Raw genomic sequence first — 22357 nt, forward strand, 5'->3', positions numbered from 1 at the left:
AGTGCATTTTCTTGGCTGTTATTTTGGCTGCATAAAACAAGCACGTGACTTGTTAGTTACAATGTAGTGTTGGCCCAGGGCGGTTAGCTTGCAAGTGACATTTTGAAAGGGACCTTTTTAAGTGCTGGTTGTTTGGTGAAATTTGGTTGTTATGGCGCGTTTACCAGCGACGGAATAAAAATGGTAGACGAAGCTCTTACTACAATTTGGCTTCGAAAAATGATCCATATGACTGACACTTCTTTGACACATATCACAGAAAGTTCTTCCTTCTCCTTAAATATAATCCCCGCCCGCAGCTTTGAATATCAACCTAAACACCATTTCACGCTATATTAAAAACTTGTGATTGGTCAATAATAGTTTTGATTGGCCGAATGTTAGTCATCAGGTCATCACGTAGGTATAAGCGTATAATTATACATTTCATGAGTACGAAATAATTATACACTAAGTACAGTTAAAAAGACGGGACTTTACACGCTGACGGCAGCGTACTAGTTTTCACCTAGGCACTATGCATAAACTAGTGAAGTTAAATTAGTGAAAACGGGTTTTTAAGATAACGTATACAATTATACATATATAATCATTTTTGTAAGTGTACAGCTGTACCCATATTCAATTAAAGGTACAGCCGGGATAACGACTTGAGCTACGTTAAGTTCTGGCATTTTAACTTCATGTGCATCAATAACTCACGTTGATGACGCAATGTGATTAAAATGTAAAAAAAAAGAAACAAAATATAAAATGTTCGTTATTGAAATGAAAGCGTTTAATTTAATTGGCATCCATTGATCCAGCAGTTATTGCAAAGATACTTATTAAACCTTTGCGTTCATCTAAATTTGTCCATGAGTATACAAAGTGTTTCCTGTAACAGGAGCAATAAATTAAACTAAAGGCTGTACTCCTCAAACTGACCAACATTTTTGTTCAGCAACTTTTGAAAATAACTCAGTATTTGATTTTTATTACACTTTAAAGTTTATTCTAAGACGCAATGTATTGCAAATTTTGTTATGTTTAAAGCGTGACAAGCAACGTCAAACACACTGATGTCAGCGTACATTGAAGGCAATATTTATTTTGTATGAAAAAGAGGAAGTCTAAAGGATTCATAATTTTTAAAAGTTGCTGAACAAATGTTAGTCAGTTTGAGGAGTAAGTACAGCCTTTAGTTTAATTTATTGCTCATGTTACAGGAAGCATCCTGTATATGTTATAGATATATTGGGTATATTTGACGCCTTCATTAATGAGAAGCGGGTATATAATTATGCGTTATATTAGTAGAACTTAGCTTGCCAGAAATAAATAAACCATTCCACCATTTTTGCATTGGAAAACATTATTAGGGCGAGCGAAGCGAGCCCTATCACTATTCGACAAACTATGCATTCTTGTGGTACACTTTACGGAAAAACTATTGCACCTATAGGTTTGAAATTTAACATAGTAATTTGAATTCATGTCTAGATGTGTTATCAAACATAAAAATATCATTTTATACACCTAAAAAAATAAAATAAAGGAATAACACTTTGTATTACTACTAGCGCCATCTGTTAGAATGATTATGAATTAAAATTCGGCTAATGTACTATGTGCTAACAACATTGATGTAGAATAAAGAAGTAGAAACATATATCTACATCTTCTTTTATATTAAGTCAGTGGCTAACAACGATGAATACAAAAAAACCGGCCAAGTGCGAGTCGGACTCGCGCACGGAGGGTTCCGCACCATCAACAAAAAATAGAGCTAAACAAGCAAAAAAATGGTCACCCATCCAAGTACTGATCTCTCCCGACGTTGCTTAACTTCGGTCAAAAATGACGTTTGTTGTATGGGAGCCCCACTTAAGAGGCCGGTATCGATTTTAGTCGCAAAAATGTAAAATTGATAGATTTAGTCGATGAAATTGTACACCTTTTGTTACGTAATAGAAATAACAAGTACTGGTATTTATTAGCACGTCTTCTTATCTTGCATTTGTACAGATCATTTTTTTGAAAACTGACTCACTAAATTAGTAATGATTTTTTTTCTGACGGACGTTTAGGTAAACGCGCGTAAAGCACTGATTTAGTCGATCTTATTTGTAAATTTTGTAAAGTTTGGACTGCTAAAAATGGTAATTTTGTATTACACATATCCTATACTCCAACTTGCATAGACTACATTTTTGTTATATGATACTGAACGAGAGTAAATGAAAGTTATACGAAATCAATTTTCACCAGAAATTACTTCAAAACAAGTGAACATTTTTCGTGAAAATCGACTTAATTTCAACGTAATATTGATACTTAAACAATCTACAACATTTCCTGAAACTGTTCTTATACATATTTTTTTATAATTTATAACTATAATTTTATGATGAATTTTTAAAAACTGCCCCTTCTCGTCACATATTGCCGGTGACGCACGCTCGGGACCTTATTATTAAAAGGCAAGATGAGAAGACGTGTTAATAGAAACCAATACTTGTTATTTAGATATTACGTAACAAAAGGAGTATATATATAGGAGGAAATACATCATCTGTGAAAATTTCAACTGTCTAGCTATCACGGTTCGTGAGATACAGCCTGGTGACAGACGGACGGACAGACGGACGGACGGACGGACGGACGGACGGACGGACGGACGGACGGACGGACGGACGGACGGACAGCGGAGTCTTAGTAATAGGGTCCCGTTTTTACCCTTTGGGTACGGAACCCTAAAAAGGGTTAAAATTTTGGATTCTGACCCATCTCACTTCGCTCGGTTTGATTCCCAATTTAGCAATTAAGTTTCTCTGAATACTGGAACATTCAATCTTGCTGTATATTCACTGCGGAGGCGAATTTACTCGTAGGTATGTTCTGTTCTGTTCTGTGACGCCGATGAACTAATCAGTCATGTTGTGTTAGCAAACTTAAATCGGGTATTTTCAGTTCGAGAAACAGTTTTAGTGTTACTATTGCTTGGAACTGCTAAAATTATAAATAAAGATAAGCATATTAGGATAAGTATATTATGGTTTGTATTAACAAACTTCAGTGATTTAGGGCCGATACAGACGGACTACAACCCGACTGCAAATTGTATGGAAACTGCACGCCGACTGCACGCCAATTGCAACGTCGGCGTGCAGTTCAACAAAATGACCCAGAACCCTGGCAGTACCCAGTGGAACTCAGGTTTGGAGCAACATAGGCACACGCTGTTTTAGTAATTCGACACGTCTTGATGAGCACTTGGGAGAGCAGTACGATAGAGCTGATGCTAAACCCTGACTGTACCTAGCGGAACTCAGGTTTGGTGCAACATAGACACACACTGGGTTAGACATCCGACTCGTCATGATGACCACTTGGTAGAGCAGTACCCAAGATTGCTGATGCTCAACTCTGGCACTCCTGGCAGTACCTAGTGGAGCTCGGGTTGTATACAATATAGGCACACTCTGTTTTGGTCATCCGACTCGTCTTTTTGAGCACTTAGGAGATACTGACGATAGAGCTGTAGCTGAACCCTGGCAGTATTTAGTGGAACTCACGTTTGTTGTCACGCTGTTTTGGTCATCTCACTCGTCTTGATGAGCACTTAAGAGAACAAATAATACGTAAGTTTATGTGCGGAGCAGCATGATTACCGCCAGTAGGTGTCCATACGGGATAGTTTTACGCTCAATTGTGTGGTGTGGACGCATAAATAAATTCAAGGACATTGGCTCGCTGACCCAACTTACAAAAAGTACTGGGCGACCGTGTAGGATGTAATAAGCGCTAATGAAATTGTATATTACGTGTGGATGATATTGGCAATTAGATTTTGTCGTCTGGACACGTTTTTAATGAACAAAGTAAAAGTTGTAACAGACAGGCGTACCGGACAGCGACCGGGGTCCAATTAGTAGGTATATTTCTTTCTTGCTCTCACTTATAGCTGCGTCCTTAACGGACTTATAACGACCCACTCGACCGAACATGGAACAAGCCTCGGACTGGATCAGTCGCGGTCGTACGTTTAGGTAGAAAACTCCGCGAGCCCTTACAAAGCTCTGCTTTTTGCTAGTATTTAGAACATACAATACATATAATATAGATGAAGAGAAAACATGAAAATATACGTTAATGATAGTCACATTGAGATTGTAAGACGCGTATTTTATTTGGTCTGGTCTAGCTATAGTACCTACATTTTAGATTCCATTAAGTATTCATGTGCGACTGTGCGTGCGTTTTTTAGCCCAACCTATAACTTACATATTTCACTAGCGACCCGCCCCGGCTTCCGTTGCGTAGGTTTAAAGATCTAAGCATACATACGGACAGACAGACAGCGGGAAGCGACTTTGTTTTATACTATGTAGTGATTAACTTTTTAACCTACGACGTGTTGGCTCAGGCTCGGCACATGCCCTCTTGTCCAGTTGTTCCGTGTACAAGTAGGTTACTATTTAAATGTAACGTCTACGGACGCATTTCATTCCAATTTAAATCGCGTGGCATGAAAAGCATTCAACTCAATGCTCTGTCTGAATGAATACAAAAAGGCCAAGCTTAGTAGATAGTCATTAATGGAGGAGACTGCGCCGTTCTGACAACAAAATACTCGTGGCTGTTTCTGACGATATAAGGAGTCCGGTGTTTAAGTGCTGGAGTTCTGTTCACATGGGCCACAATAGAAAATGACTCTGCACTTAATATGTGCGATCTTAATTTTAACTTGATTTATTTATTTTTTAACATTTTTATTTTTAGCAAGATGTCACCCCTTTACAGTGTCAATTAGTTTTAAATTCGTTTTTTTTGTATGCAATATGGGTATCATGAACTGCCTGAAATAAAAGCTTTTTATTTATTTATTTATTAAAAAAACTTAACGTGTTTATTTTGAAGACTGGTTTTTCATGAAAACTTTTATTTATTTCTTGAAATCGTCAAGATCATGATGCAGTTTGTATCCAGAATGCCTTTAATAAGTGATCGTTCGCTCGGTTTTAAGTGTGCAGATGTTAGTGGAAAATCTTTTAAAGGGATTAGGTACCTCTTTATTATAAGTATAATGTGTAATTCTAATGCGTTATAGTGAAATTATGCATTCTTATTTACAATATATATATTTTCTGTCGAATGCTATCTAATCCTGAACACTTTTTAGGTTACAAAACTAACGTCCTTTTGGCAGGTATCTACAATTTTGCCTGTGTTAATACTTTTTGTGATGTTATTGAATAATAGAGCGTAAAATTCAGTCATGTAACTTTTTAACTCGCGACCTATTTTGCACCGCTGCGCCAAAGCGTGTTTAAGGCAGGTATTTATAAGCCATAGATGGTAGTATTTCTATAGATGTGGCCTACCGCGTGCCCCCGTAAGGGATAGACATAGATGACGTCACAAACCCGGGGATACCATATAGGTAAAAATTACCCCAATATTATCAAATATTGGGGTAATTTTAATCACGTTCGCGGGTTGTTCGCCTACGTAAGACGCAGCGATAAATAAAATATAAATTTTTTATTTATTTATTTAGAAAACAAACAGCCTTTTACAAATAAGTCTTACAAAAATGACTAAAAATAGGCCTAAAGTTTCATACGTTACTAAGTTGACTATTACAATGAAAAGTAAATAGGTTACTTAATTATAAATTACCCGTAGGTATAGTTGTGAGTACAACACGCAAATAAAGTAAGAAAACAATGCAAAATATTTGAAACATATCATTAAGCGATTCATTATACATATTACAAGTACGCCTAAAGAAAGAATTTTTAGCATACTGTGTGCCACAGGAAGAAATAGAAAAGGTAGGTTTTCGTAATATGCTTTGAGCATATCCGGCAGTTTTGCGTCGGTGCCCAGTTTCTCCTTCCGGTTGCTAAAATCCATTTAGCACGCGTGCTTGCATCTTGTGGAAATCTGGAGGCAATAAACAAAATATTCATTATGTAATCTGTCACTCTTATTGCAAAATTAAGAATTACCTAGTGCCTGCAGCATATCATAGAATTAGATTCTCTGAGTCGTGGCAAAACCCCCTATAACGTTAGAAAGAATTAATCCGTAATGCTTAAATAAATATAATTTACATTCTAATTTAAACACAGTTCAATTTTATTCTTCGTATATGTCCAGTTCTACAGCAAAATTATTTATAAAAATGTTATTAAAATACAAAATACCCGAATTTTGGGGTAATTGTATGCATCACGGGCTGGTATCCTTCGAATAATAGCAATGCGACTAAATTGAATACACGTTATTAAAAGGGTGACGGCTTACTGTCAATATGCGTACGTAATTTGGTCGGTTAATTTATCAGGAAATATTTATAGGTTAATTTTTATCCCGAGTTATTATTTACTGTAAATGCTTTTTCTACTCAGATTTTAATTGATATAGATTGTAGGATGCTGTTACTAAGCATGATAATGTGACCGAAGTATAAAATACTGTATTTACCTGTGAAATGTTACGTTGTCCTGTTTTTGCCGGCAGTCACTTGTACAGCGCAAAACTGAACAATTCACCATATTTGTTGAATTGTTAAGTACTACTACATCCACACGAAACACTGATTTCAATATTTTTCCTGATAATCTTTGCACTGTTCATATGTTTCACACCAATTTGACGTTTACGCATTGTTTGTATCCCACCATAAACTACGGTGGGGAATAAAAAAATATGAGACTCTGACAAAGACAAACAATAATAGCGCTTTCTCTGCTACTCCTAGTGAAAGATATATAAGACTATCCCGTTCTGTCAGTTACCCCCACCACTCATGCCATGCCCTCGTTATAAGCACATGTCCATAATGTCCAAGATTGCCTCTCAAATATCTAAAGTAGGACAAAAATCAGAATGATGGCAAATATCCTTGAAAGTATTAAATTCATAAATAATATGTGATTGCGTGAATTATTTATTTTGTGACAATATATTTCAAGATTTAACCATCCAACGTATCTCCAGAATAACACTTCGTATTTTTCACTCCGCTAATCTTTACATACGTACATTCACACGGCCGTTAGCGGCCGCTATGAAGCTCAAAAGTAGTTAGTCCTGTCTTTTGATCTGAAGTGTACTGTAAACTAGTTTTAATTAGGGAAATTTTTGATACTACCTATATGAAATATTATTTATACAGGGAACGTTACTACAACACAACGCAGCTAGCGGAATCATAACGCACAACACGAACCTTGCGCTCCGCAACGTGTCCCGACACCAGGCCGGCAAGTACACTTGCACCGCATCCAACGTTGAAGGCGACGGCAAGTCGCCAGTACTACATATGCAAGTTGTTTGTAAGTTTATTTGCGCACTATTAAACCATTTTGAATCGCTTGGCATAATGGATGTACACGCAGTACCGTAAAATGGGGTGAGTAGGGTCAAAACTGAAATTCAAACCTCGATAACATTTTATTTTTACATATGTAAACTGAATGGTGTATATAATAAGTGTTCCGGACGTTTGTATTTTAGTTTTTATTTTATTTTGGGTAGTTCCATTTCATAACTTTGACGATAAAGAGGAAAATCCACCTCACCCCGTAGTGCCTCGTATTTGGGGTGAGAGGGGTTTTCATACAAAGGTGATTTTGGAAGATTGTTGGATCTATTTTTTTTATTATGCGTATTACTATAGCTCCATTTTAATTTGGAATACATTATTTTTGTAGCAGTAGCCTTATAATCCCTTCTCATCACCCTCTCAAATCTTCTCTCCCCATTCATAACACACTGCGCGTACAATACAATAACGCGTTTAGGGTGCTGTTTGGGCTGCCGCGTTACTGTAGCGCGTCAACTATGTTTGCCGAGGCGCACACTGATATAATACTACTTATACTTTCGACGAATTAATTAGAAAACGGTGTGCGTCATTAGTCGACCGTCTTCGCCACAGCCCAAACAGTATTCTAAACGTGCTGGCGCAGCGCTGGGACTCGCCTTTGTTCGCGCGCTGGGTGTGGCTGCACGCGCCGCCGCTCGCCGCACCACGCCGCTTTTAAGTATAGTTAATATTTTGTGTTTGTTTGTATTTGTATCTACTTTTTGTCACTAACTTAGATTTATAAGTTTTGTTTAGCCTTAAGTACTAACAATAATATGGATTTTTTTTATTCGAAATAAAAATATTGAATTGAATTGAATTGAATAACCCACCTCTCCCCGCGAAACCTACTCACCCCGTTTTACGGTACCTAAAAAGTCTAATTGGCATGTCGATTGACATAAACAAAGCGATTGTTAAATCACAAACCGCCAAATAATACCTTCAATAGAATATTACAAAGAGAACACAATCGAACGCGAATGTGTTAAGAGTGTTACATTGACGGCGTTAATTTTCATAACATTATTCATGAGGTGTATTCAGTGTATTACGGGAATGGGGAAAACCCGAGAATGCACATGGGTCAAAAACTTCCTTAGTAAGTATGAAATATGGTAATGTGTCTCTCCTGTCATAAAATAAACGAACTTTAAAGCCAAATTAAATCAACGCAACCTAATTGTGTTTCGGGTTTCTAGAATTGTCTCGATTATAGTTCGTTTTAGATTGTAGTTCGTTAGTTGCCTGTGGAAAGAAGAGTACAGTCAGCGATAAAAGCTTGTACCAAAAATGAAATGCCAAATACTTATCTCATAAATACTTAATAGATAAGTAATATATGTTTTCCACTGATGTAACAATAAATAAATACGAAGTTTTTAAATTGGCGATAATTTACTTAAAATGTTAAACATTTAACCTTTCAGTCAAAATTAAAAAAAAAACTGCTAAAATTTAGTACACAAAATAAACTGATTTCTACGTAAATCTATTCAATTAAGAGCCTTGATCTAATTATTCTCCGAATAATAAAAATGTGCCTTTTTAATCTTTTTTGCCAATATTTAAAAATAATCTGTATTAGCAGATCAAAATATAGTTACATGTTAGAAAAACCAATTATTAGTCAATTTTTATAAAGCAACACCTACTGTCTACCAGTGTTGGGCATAATGCAATTAATTTGTAATTGCATTACGCATTAAATTACATTTAATGCAATTACTTGTAATGCATTACGCTCGTAATTGAATTAAATGTAATTTGAATTACCTGGTAATTTTTAATTGAAATTACATTAATTCGTAATTGTATTACGCAATTACGTTGTGTAAACTATTTATTACTTACACAATCTAAGGCACTCAAGTTATCGTTATACGTAAGTTATCGTCTAACAAAGTATCAAAATTGAAATTAAATCGAAATTCACAGCCGACTCAGTAAATGTGTCAGTTTAAACCAAAAGGGACCTTGTGGCGGAAAATGAATTATCTACGGGATTGAAATCTAGATACATATACCTAACTATTAATACAAGAATCAACCCACCTAAAAATCCGCCATAAGGTCCCTTTTGTTTTGGACTGACACAAATAGCGTCCAAAGTTGAATGTAAGAACTAAAACACGTACTAAAAAACTTACACAAGTATGTAAAGAAAAATTACTTGAAAATTTTGAGGATAAGTTCCTTAAAATTGAGTTGCAAAATTTAATCACAAACCCACAAACATGTATAGCATGCTATATAAAAACAATAAAAAATGTTTTACATTTCCGTAATTTCAATTAATAATTCAAATTCCATATTGTAATTGCAATTCATAATTCGTAATGCAATTACTTTTTGCCCAACACTGCTGTCTACTTAAAAAACACTTTTCCAAATACCATTTAAGTTGAAAAGTGTCCGGCTGTCGACAATTTTAATATAATAATTCAGTAAACTATCATTATATTTTTTTATTATTTTCCCCTCAGACAGGCCTTTGTGTCGAAAGAGAGAGATAAAGATGATCGGAGCGGCCCTTCAAGAGCCATCGAGCGTCGTGTGTGAGGTTGACGCCTACCCTGCCCCCGCCACTTTCGAGTGGACGTTGAATAACTCCGCCGGCTTTATAAAAGTCGATCCAGTAAGTATGCCACATATACTACAAATTATAATGTAACTTATACCTTAACTTATGACGACCGGTCTGGCCTAGTGGGTAGTGACCCTGCCTGTGAAGCCGCGGTCCTGGGTTCGAATCCCAGTAAGGGCATTTATTTGTGTGATGAGCACAGAATATTTGTTCCTGAGTTATGGTTGTTTTCTATGTATTTAAGTATTTGTATATTATATCTATCGTTGTCTGAGTACCCACAACACAAGCCGTCTTGAGCTTACCGTGGGGCTTAGTCAATTTGTGTAAATATGTCCATTAATATTTATTTATTATTTATTTATAACTTATACTTATATAAATTTAATTCTTTAACGAAAATCTAACGCCCAAAAAAACGCTAATAATCAAACTAAGCTTTCAATTTGTGGTAGTCTCATTTCAAGTAGATATTGTTAATGTAAAAAACACTTGTTATTGATGTATAATAATTTTCATTTGCGCTCAATAATACAATTAATACTGAGTTAGAGTGGGTTAATCTGTGTTAGATCGCCTTTTATTTGTTAAATTATGTAATTTCGGGTACTAAGGGTATAATCAGCTGCAATAATTGTCTAAAAGGATTTTTTTGCCACAAATTTAAAATTATTATTTTCTGAAATATTTAATAGCATCAAAAATATAAAAAATGGCATATGCAAAATTGTCGACTAAGATTAACAGAAATTCAATGCGCGAAGCGTAGCGGAGCGCAAATGAATTTGATAAGTCGAGTTTTCAATTTTAATACTAGCCTCCTGCTGCAACGTTTATTATCAGACTTCCGAAATAAGTGCTAAGTTCGGTAAAATTACAGGTATCGTCCGCCACTTTGTCTATTATTTGACGAAAAGCATGAAGGCACAGACTAATTCACCGTGTAGATAAATATATTTAATAGGCTATTAAATAATTAGAAATAGGTACCTAACAAACATCACTCTTATGAAAATAAAATTCATTTATTAAGCTTAATTTTAAACAAACGTCTCACTTACCTATAACCTTCTTGGTTCAGAATATGCCTTAGTGACATAATTAAAAAAAAAAACCATTATAGAAAAGCTTTTTTCCTATGACTCCCGCTAAACTTGTGTGAAATAACCTTTAAGAGCAAGTGTGATGAAAACACTTTTTGCAGAACAAGTGTATGTAGTTTTTTTAAATATCTTTATGTCCTAATTATTTTACTAAAGCAGCAATTTCCTCCTACAAATATCTCTCTTCGCTAAACGCATTCAAAAATACATATAAATAAACCCAACACGTGACCTGTCCTAAGCTATTATTTACTCACTATTGCGATTTCATCAGTAAAAATCGGGACCCACATTTTCCCTCGAACTTGATAAGGGTCGGCTCCAGAAGTAATGATATTTTATCTGGTCCCCATTGTAAACATTGAGGGCGCCTTTCATTTCCAGGCTGATTATTGAAAAATCGTTCGTACCAATGATTGCAAGGAATACCTGCATTGAATCATAATATTCAAATATGTGTACGTTCCAACAAACGCAACAATTTCGTCAAATAGCAGCAAGCCTGGGAATGTCGCTAAGAGCATAAATGGGACCGCTTTATTTTCCTCCCTTTTTTCTCCCTTTTTCCTTGAGCAACTGATATGAATTTAGGGATAATGGTTAAAACACGTCGCTGGAGGCCTACAATTCTGTAAGAAGCTACAAGGATTTTCGTTACTTTCTACGTTTCACGGATAATCTTTGTGAATACATTGTTTGTTCCGACAGTTATACCTTCATAGTTTCGTATGGATGAAAACTTGGGTACTTATATTTTTCACTGATATTATAAATACAAAGGTAAAACTGACAATCTGTCCGCCTTTCTGTTCTTCTGTCAATAAAATTTAAACAACAACTTACGGCGTTATTCATAAACATCTGCTAAGTTAATCAGCTGATGATCGTCGTTTGTCCCTCACTATGGCATAAAGACAGGACAGATAGGGATAAACGATGATCATCAACTGATAAAGTTAACAGCCGTTTATGAATAACGCCATAGTCTTTTGTATTTTGTCTTATAAATAGCTAATAATTTCAAGTTCTAGGTATTATGAAGTCATTACACCAATTATTACTCTTTTAACAATTTTGTCAGTATTTTCTGTGGTATGATAGACTCAATGATGTTATTGATATACCTACATACAATTTATGAAGTAGGCATTTCCATTTACATATCGGGAACTCACCACAATAATTAATTTCAATAATTTACATAGTTGTTATATAGTATGTAGTTACTAGTACGTAAATCAATTATTGATATTAGCAAACTTGACTTGATAAAACCTCTCGTCCTTTCTGAAACCAACATGGTTATCCAGATTTAAATTTCAGATATTTGAAAACGCTCATCACAATTTTATTAATCTATTTAAGTTCCTACAATGTTTACGCTGTACTATGTAGTTACATAAACCCATTACTAATATTTACAAAGGGTGTGACCCTTGTCCTTGACAATACTTTTCTTTTGCAGGAGCGATTCACTGTCCAAACAGAAGAAGGCAAATCTGTATTGACATTTACCCCAGTATCCGATGTGGACTACGGGACGCTGTTCTGCCGCGCGTCGAACCTGGCGGGACAGCAGGTGTCGCCGTGTGTGTACACCATACTGCCTGCTACTAGGCCAGAGGCACCCTATAACTGCACTGTTTACAATCTAACTGATGACTCATTGGATTTAGTCTGTGTTCCGGGTATGTAATACCTTGTTCCCTCGTACTCATGTCTTTCGTTTGAAGAAGTTCGAATAGTTCGATACGTAAATATATGTTATACCAATGAAATACGTTCTACGATTAAACTTTGCGTCTCCTTCGAATTTATCATCTTCCTCGCGTTGTCCCGACATTTCGATTCCGAATCGAATTCGTCTCATTCGAATTATTGTTTTAAAAAAAGTAGACTGTTTATACTGTGTCAAAGGTCTGTTTGATTTCAAACATAGACAGAGAGAATCATATTATCTTTGTCTTACACTAGTACTAGCACCCAAAAGAAAAGGATGAGTATAGTTTTTTTGTTCCTATTTACTGACAAGATTTGGTTGACCCAGTATAGTTTAATTTTCAAAAATCTCTGTTTCTATAAGAAAACAATTGTAATGCTGAGAGACAAGTTTTTAAAATTTTTACAATAACATATATATTTCAAAATTTAATTTCACCTTTATTAATTGCTGAAAAATCAAAGTTCTAAGTCGTGCCTCACAGCCATTGTTTAAAGGTCGATTTAGTTATTGGAGGGCTCGCGAAGGTTAACGAGCACTTGGCAAAGCAATGCGGCAATTATTCTCATAACCATAATCCTATTTGGTGCTAAATTGAACTGGAAAATTATAATAATTCTATTTAAAATTTGCTATTAAATCAACAAGTTATGCTCCGATGATTAACGATGGGTAATAGTTTTTAATTTGTTATGCAGAATGAAATAAGAAAGTACCTATTTGTTTAAACAATTAAATTAATATTCAGCATAATTTGATCTAAATGTGATATTCGAATGGCGACTACAGAAGGGTTACTGCTGCGGCGTAAACACAGACGATATTACTGTAATTATTTTCAATCTGGGCTTGTAAACATTTTAACAATATTACCTATAGTAAAAATCTAGCTATATACTATGTATTCGTACTAGGTGCCATTAAAAAGTAAATTAATTATTTGGCAGAGCATAGCTTATTAACCCATTAGCGCCTACACACTTTTTGGAACCCACCATTTTTGTAATGCTGTTAGGTAGAGATGCAGTAGAAAATCGAATCTAACACCGTAACCCAGTGTACCCAAATGGGTACCATAGGCGCTAATAGGTTAAACAGTTTAATGCAGGTTAGGTTACGACTACCTTAGAATCATTCGTTTCTTATTCCTATCAAATGCCCCTTTTCTTACTCGTATACCTAGTGGCTCTCAGTCTACAATATCAGGCGTAGGGTACTTGATGAGAAGCGTGTATTAATTTTTAAATTCTCAAAACATTTACTATGAAAATACGCTGAATAACCTAATCTTTACCAAGACAGTTTTACTGTTATTCTTCTATGCTAACTTTAGAAAGCAATACCTTCTTTATTCTACGATGAAATTCGCCAATATTATTAGATTTTTTTCTATTTTGAAAACGCGCTGATTGCTAAGTGAACGTAATTAAATGTGTTCATGTATTCAATTGTGTGCTTTATTTCCCTTTGTACAGAAAATTATTGGTACCTATATTAAAAGCATGAAATATGTAGGTCGTGAATTTGAATATATTCAAATATTGGTATTAATTTTTTTGTTGCCTTTTCAGGTTACGAAGGTGGCCTCCAATGTGTATATTTCGTAGAAGTATGGGCTAATGAAGGACTGGTTGTTAATACTACTAATAGTATAGCTTTATGGAATCTAAGACGATTAGGAGCTAAGAGGCAGCTACGCTTAATCGTTTACGCCGTAAATGTAAGAGGAAGATCAGAACATGTAACTTTAACCGTAGAAACTGCGCCCAGACTGTCACCTAGGACAGGTAAAAGAAGTTTCATAGTTCAGTGCCTTATTCATTTATTATTATAAAGTATGCGTATATATCTATGTATTTACCTATATAATTATGCCATCAGCACAACTATTACATTCACTTCTAACATTACTGTTTACAAGTCTAACGCCAATATTTTTTAACGGGTCATGTTTGATAAATTGTATTGTATTATTTTGAACAGAGGCTCAGGAGGCGTGGGAGGTGAACTGGGCGCTGGGAGGAGTGCTCGGGGCCGCCATTACCGTGGCTATAGTGCTGTGCCTTGCCCTCGTTGCCACGAGGTTACGTCAAAGGGCAAGAGATTATGAAGGTACGGATACAATTATAAAAATGGCATTGCACTAAAAATAATCATGGATTCTTATGAAGTTATGAGTTTTAATCGTCGATAATTAAGCAAGGACTAGAAATAATACAGTAGGTAAGTATACCAGTAGTGTAGTAGTGCACATTTTCAGAAAGGAAACAGAATGGCTAATTTTTAATCAAATAATTTACTAAATTAAATCATGTGTAAATATTACTCCCTCAATGTTGGAATAAGTACACATTTTGGACAAACATTTATCTAATTTATTTACTTTGAAATGTTGTGTCTTGTAAAATAGGTAACTATACCTCTGTAGTTATTTTAAACGCTTCAAAGGCTCAATAGTCGTTACCACCCTTAACTAAATCGTTTTTGCATTTTACATAGAGGCTGATTTACACTCCAACAATCCATTTCCACGTCGGGATATAACTGTGGCAGTGTAAACATTGGTTTTTATTCCATTCCAGTACGACTGCGGAGCGGTATTTGAACAGTCACGTCAGCTTCGTTTAAAACTGCTGCTATTGCCTTGTTCCACTTATAGAAATTGCTAGCATTTTTTATTATACTTTTCGTCTGTAACTTTTGCAATATCATGAATTTACATTTAACATTATATTTCAACTTTATAAAACTTGATCATAAAACAAAGTAAGGTAATTGATTATAGCATGCAAAATTGCTGTTGTCATGACTCAGTTTCCAAGTAAACTAAACGATCACGCATAAAATACTAAACTGTTTATACGACAACAACGGTTTCACTCACTTGAATTTTTAGTCGCTATTGGCGACATGTTTCGGGCCTTTCTTGGGGGTCATCAGTTTAATCACGAAAGTTTAATATCCATAAAATACTACTTAATCTATTACCTTTAAACGAGCAATTCTTGTTTATTTATTTATTTATTTATATATATATATATATATATATATATATATATATATATATATATATATATATATATATATACATATATATATATATATTTCGGGGATCTCGGAAACGGCTCTAACGTTTTCGATGAAATTTGCTATATGGGGGTTTTTGGGGGCGAAAAATCGATCTAGCTAGGTCTTATCTCTGGGAAAACGCGTATTTTCGAGTTTTTTTATGTTTTCCGAGCGAAGCTCGGTCACCCAGATATTAATCTTAATAATTCCAATCAATGTGCATTACTTAACAGTGAGTTTTCCTATTATTAAATAATACATCAAATGATATACTTAAAGATACATACCACTGTCTCTGAAAGCTTAAAATAATTACATTTTCATCGTATGTATCAATCAATTTAATTAAAGATTATATCAAAAAGGTCGACCCTTTAGTGGAGCACGAGGAAAGAGATAAGAGAAAGGGTTATAAAAGAAACCTTTCCTTGGGATTGTTGCAACCTTAATTGAATGAACAGAGCATTGTCAACCTTCATTAGATTAAATGATACTTAACCTGCAAAAAAGTGTGAGCGTCAGAATGGCGGGTAGACTTTTTATATTTCAACGAATAATATTGTAAGTACCTTCTGTGTACCTACCTCATTTTCTTTGATTAAAGGTACTAATAGCCGCTATTCTGACATCCGTATTTACATTAGTTAATTAGTTTTTATTGTCATATTATCAGATTTTGTAATACCGTACAATGGGGTGAGTAGGGGCAAAACTGACATTCAAACCTCGCTAACATTTTATTTTTACATAAATATGCAAACTGTATGGTGTATACTATAATAAGTGTTCCGGACGTTTGTATTTTAGTTTTTATTTTATTTTGGGTAGTTCCATTTCATAACTTTGACGATAAACAGGAAATCCCACCTCACCCCGTAGTCCCTCGTAATTGGGGTGAGATGGGATTTCATACAAAGGTGATTTTGGAGGATTGTTGGATCGATTTTTTTTATTATGAGTATTACTATAGCTCCATTTTGAATTGGAATACATTATTTTTGTAGCAGTAGCCTTAAAATTCCATCTCACCCCCCTTTCATCCCTTCTCTCCCCATTCATAACCCAACTATCCCCTACTCACCCCATTTTACGGTAATCAACTTATGCTCATATCTAATCTGTATGATTATTTCACAGTAACCATACCTTCATCGAAGACCCACAAGGCGACTCTGATGCGAGGCTCGCCCATCGGCGACGAGCGCAACCCAGACTTAATACCTCTAAGTAAAGGTAAATACCAATTACTGTCAATTCAAATCGTCGCGCTCAGAAGTAACACAATTCCGCTTGCTTTAACCATCGTTTGGGAATTAGCTATTTTAATGATGTTAAATAGAAGGTCGTTTTCGTCTTAGTATTTACGAATTAATTAGAAAGTTAAGAGGCTCCCTGGTTCTAATGACATAGAACTAACATAAAATATTATTATGTGCTTGTACTTATAATAATATGAGATCGAACGTTGTAAAGTTTGGTTGCCACTCTAGGAGTTGTACCTATTCTAATTTTAAGATTTTTGTGATATGTTGATACTCATTTCAAACGGCTTTCAGTGCATTTCACCATCATTATTAGAAAAATACTAGAACAGAATAGAATAGAATAGAATAGTTTTTTAATCGTAAACACACAGCAATAGACAATTAGACATACATAGAAATAACATAGTGAAAAATAAAGTGTCACAAAATGGCCCCATCTCAGCATGTTGCTCGCGACTTCCAGCGCTGATCTTCCGATGAAACCATCAAGTGAGAAATACTGTTTTTAAAATCTGAATACTTATTTATGTTTTCATTCAGAAAACTATCAGTTTCATTCTGGATACTTAACTACTCTTACAGCTTATCGTTCGTTAGCTCTTTCAACTATATGTACAAAGGGTTCCTATAAGTGCTACGCCGCAGCCCGTTACGGTCGTATTGTGTGACTTGCAACTTGTAGCGAAGAATTCTCAGAGCAATTCCCTAGAGCGGTATTCTGATTTTTCAATTTGTGAAAAACTTTGTTATCGTTATGATACGACATTGAAATTACTATTGTCTAAGTAATACGACTGACAATGCGTTTCGCGCATGTGCGCAGCGAATATTGGTATTGAGTTCATTTAGTTTGCATTAAACAAGAATAACATGGACAACAATTTGCAAAAGCAGCATACAACTAAAATAAACAAAGTATTTTCGCGAAATGTATGTTTTATTTTATAGTTTTACATTATGCTTTTACGCGATTCTAAAATGTGCACCGTGTGTGCATAAGGTGGGGTGTTTATATGCGGAATATTTGGTTACATTGTTGCGGAATGCACTGTAAACGTCTATAGGAATGATTGGTCAACATTCGAACTACGTAAATTATTATGCGGCTGCCGTATTGGGTGCGGCTCGCGTCTACCCGTGCGTGACTGCACTTGGGTACTATAGATAAAATTAAATTTTTTTATACGGTACATGAACAGTATTTATTTTGAATTTATTTGGAATGACGAAGATTTATTATGTAACTAGCTGTTGCCCGCGACTTCGTACGCGTGGATTTGTATATTGGTGGTTATATATTCTATATTAGCTTAGAACATTATGCAGAAAACGATAGCAGTAGGGACTGCAGTTAATCATTTGTTAATTCTTTACACAACCTGGCTACGAAGTTTCAAGCCCCTAACTGAATAAAATTGTTCTCGATATAATCCCCCTCAACCCCCAGCATATTTTCAAGTCCACTATTTAGTAAAACCTACTACCTAACTACCTATTTACGAAGTTTGAAGTTCCTAGCTTTAAATAAAATTTGAACTCTCTACCAACTTTCAACCCCTTCTTAAACCTTTTAGGGGATGAATTTTTAAAAAAGCTGAAATTACTTATTATGTATTATAATAATATGCCTTTATACAACGATTCAAGCCCCGCACTCAAAAAAATGTTTGACCTCCATACAAATTTTCAACCCCTTTTTTACCAACTTGAGGGAAGAATTTTCAAAAATGCCGAAATTACTTTTCTTGTATTCTAATAATATGTCTTTATACAAAGATTCAAGTTCCGCACACAAAAATGTTTGATCTCCATACAAACTTTCAACCCCTATTTAACCCTTTTAAGGGATGAATTTTTAAAAACGCTAAAATCAATTTTCTTGTATTCTTATAATATGCCCTTATACGAAGATTCAAATCCCGCACTCAATAAAATATTTGATGTGCATACAAACTTTCAACCTCTTTTTCACCACCTTGGGGGATGAATTTTCAAAAACGCTGAAATTACTTTTCTTGTATTCTAATAATATGCCTTTATACAAAGATTCAAGTCCCGCACTGAAAAATAAATGTTTGATCTCCATACAAACTTTCAACCCCTATTTAACCCTTTCAAGGGATGAATTTTAAAAAACGCTGAAATTACTTTTCTTGTATTCTTATAGTATGCCCTTGTACAAAGATTCAAGTCCCGCACTCAAAAAAATATTTGATGTGCATACAAACTTTCAACCCCTTTTTCACCACCTTGACGGATGAATTTTCCAAAACGCTGAAATTAGTTTTCTTCTCTTTTATTATAATACCTTTTTACGAAGCTTCAAGTTCCTAGCTTACAATAAAATTTGAACCCCAAGACAAACTTTCATCCCCTTTTTAACCCCCTTAGGGGTTGAATTTCCAAAAAACGTCTCATAGCTTTTTTTGGTAATCGGCTATTATGCCTTTCTTTTTATTTAATCGTATGGCAAGATTCGAGTCGCTTAAAGTATTAGAAAGTAATAAATAATTAAAGAACTATATCCAATGTCTAAGAAGTTTCAAAGCATTTGTAATGGATTCAAACTTTCAACCCCTTTTTATCCCTTTTAGGGGATGAGTTTTCAAATTCGCTGAAATTACTTTTCTTGTATTCTAATAATACTATCTCGATATACAAAGTTTCAAGTCCCGCAATCAAAAGAAATTTTACTTCTCCATACAAACTTTCAACCCCTTTTTCACCACCTTAGGGGATGAATTTTCAAAGACGCTGAAATTAGTTTTCTTGTTTTTTAATATTATACCTTTTGATAAAGTTTCTAATTCCTAGTTCAAAATAAAACTTGAACCCCATACAATCTTTCATCCCCTTTTTAACCCCCTTAGGGGTAGAATTTCTCAAAATCGCTTCTTAGCTCTTATACATTTTATAAATGCAACCTCGTGTCCAAATTTTAACTTTCTAGCATTTGTAGTTTCGGCTCTGCGTTGATGAGTCAGTCAGTCAGTCAATCAGTCAGGACACGTGCATTTATATATATAGATAGATAGATAGATAGATAGCTGTTGCCCGCGACTTCGTACGCGTGGATTTGTATATTGGTGGTTATATATTCTACATTAGCTTAGAACATTATGCAGCAAAATATTGCAGTAGGACGGTTAATCATTTGTTAATTATTAATATTATACAACGCATGAGATTTGTCTTTCACAACCTACGAAGTTTCTAGCCCCTAACTAAATAAAATTGTTCTCGACATAATCCCTCTCAACCCCCTTAGAAGATTTTCATGTCCTCTATTTAATAAGACCTACTACCTAACTACCTATTTACGAAGTTTGAAGTAAATACAATTTGAACCGTATATAAACTTTCAACCCCTTTTTAAACCTGTTAGGGGATGAATTTTACAAAACGCTGAAATTACTTGTATTATCTTCTAATAATATCCCCAAATACAAAGATTCAAGTCCCGCGCTCTAAAAAATTTTTGATATCCATACAAACTTTCAACCCCTTTTTCGTCACCTTAGGGGATGAATTTTCAAAAACACTGAAATTAGTTTCCTTGTGTTTAAATTTAATATCTTTTTGCAAATTTTCAAGTTCCTACCTTAAAATCAAATTTGCACCCCAAGACGAACTTTCATCCCCTTTTTAAATCCCTTAGGGGTTTGAACTTCCAAAAACGTTGCAATTACTTTATTTTGTAATCGGCTATTATGCCTTTCTAAGAAGTTTCAAAGCATTTGTTATGGATTCAAACTTTTAACCCCTTTTTAACCCTGTTAGGGGATGAATTTTACAAAACGCTGAAATTACTTTTCCTGTCTTTTAATAATATCCCCAAATACAAAGATTCAAGTCCCGCGTTCGAAAAAATGTTTGATATCCATACAAACTTTCAACCCCTTTTTTACCACTTTACGGGATGAATTTTCAAAAACGCAGAAATTTGTTTTCTTGTATTTTAATAATATATCTTTTTACGAACTTTCAAGTACCTAGCTTAAAATAAAATTTGAACCACATACAAACTTTCAACCTCTTTTTAACCCTGTTAGGGCATGAATTTTACAAAACGCTGAAATTACTTTTCTTGTCTTTTAATAATATCCCCAAATACAAAGATTCAAGTCCCGCGCTCGAAAAAATGTTTGATATCCATACAAACTTTCAACCCTTTTTTCACCACCTTAGGGGATGAACTTTCAAGAACGCTGAAATTAGTTTTCTTGCATTTTAATAATATATCTTTTTACGAACTTTCAAGTACCTAGCTTAAAATAAAATTTGAACCACATACAAACTTTCAACCTCTTTTTAACCCTGTTAGGGGATGAATTTTACAAAAGGCTGAAATTACTTTTCTTGTCTTTTAATAATATCCCCAAATACAAAGATTCAAGTCCCGCGCTCGAAAAAATGTTTGATATCCATACAAACTTTCAACCCTTTTTTCACCACCTTAGGGGATGAATTTTCAAAAACGCTGAAATTAGTTTTCTTGTATTTAAATTTAATATCTATTTGCAAAGTTTCAAGTTCCTAGCTTAAAATGAAATTTGCACCCCAAGACGAACTTTCATCCCCTTTTTAACCCCCTTAGGGGTTGAATTTCCAAAAACGTCGCAATTACTTTATTTTGTAATCGGCTATTATGCCTTTCTAAGAAGTTTCAAAGCATTTGTAATGGATTCAATCTTTCAACCCCTTTTTAACCCTGTTAGGGGATGAATTTTCAAAAACGCTGAAATTACTTTTCTTGTCTTATAATAATATCCCCATATACAAAGTTTCAAGTCCCACACTCACAAAAATATTTGATCTCCATACAAACTTTCAACCCCTTTTTCACCACCTTGGGGGATGAATTTTCAAAAACGCTGAAATTAGTTTTCTTGTTTTTTAATATAATACATTTTTACAAAGTTTTAAATTCCTAGCTTAAAATAAAACTTGTACCCCATACAACCTTTCATCCCCTTTTTAACCCCCTTAGGGGTTGAATTTTTCAAAATCGCTTCTTATCTCTTGTACACTTTATAAATTCAACCTAGTGTGCAAATTTCAACTTTCTAGCTTTTGTAGTTTCGGCTCTGCGTTGATGAATCAGTCAGTCAGTCAGTCAGTCAGTCAGTCAGTCAGTCAGGACACTTGCATTTATATATATAGATAGATTTCGGAGATAACTAGTTATATGTCTTTTAGTTTCCTTAAATGCACTTGTCCATACCCCAAAGTTAACAGAGTAAGAAAACACGC

The 22357-nt window shown here is 34.7% G+C and overlaps 1 protein-coding gene across 2 annotated transcripts in view; it reads left to right on the forward strand.

Moving 5' to 3' along the window:
• LOC134662492 (nephrin) overlaps positions 1-22357 on the forward strand; it is a 127180-nt gene that overhangs the window by 101708 nt on the left and 3115 nt on the right. For both annotated transcript variants that reach the window (XM_063518737.1, XM_063518738.1), the window contains exons 10-15: positions 7169-7328; positions 9847-9998; positions 12516-12738; positions 14342-14557; positions 14754-14882; positions 16977-17072. In XM_063518737.1, coding sequence (XP_063374807.1) covers positions 7169-7328; positions 9847-9998; positions 12516-12738; positions 14342-14557; positions 14754-14882; positions 16977-17072 — 976 coding nt within the window. The remainder of the gene's footprint in view (positions 1-7168; positions 7329-9846; positions 9999-12515; positions 12739-14341; positions 14558-14753; positions 14883-16976; positions 17073-22357) is intronic.

This window comes from Cydia amplana, chromosome 3, assembly GCF_948474715.1.
Source record: "Cydia amplana chromosome 3, ilCydAmpl1.1, whole genome shotgun sequence".
NCBI lineage: Eukaryota > Metazoa > Arthropoda > Insecta > Lepidoptera > Tortricidae > Cydia > Cydia amplana.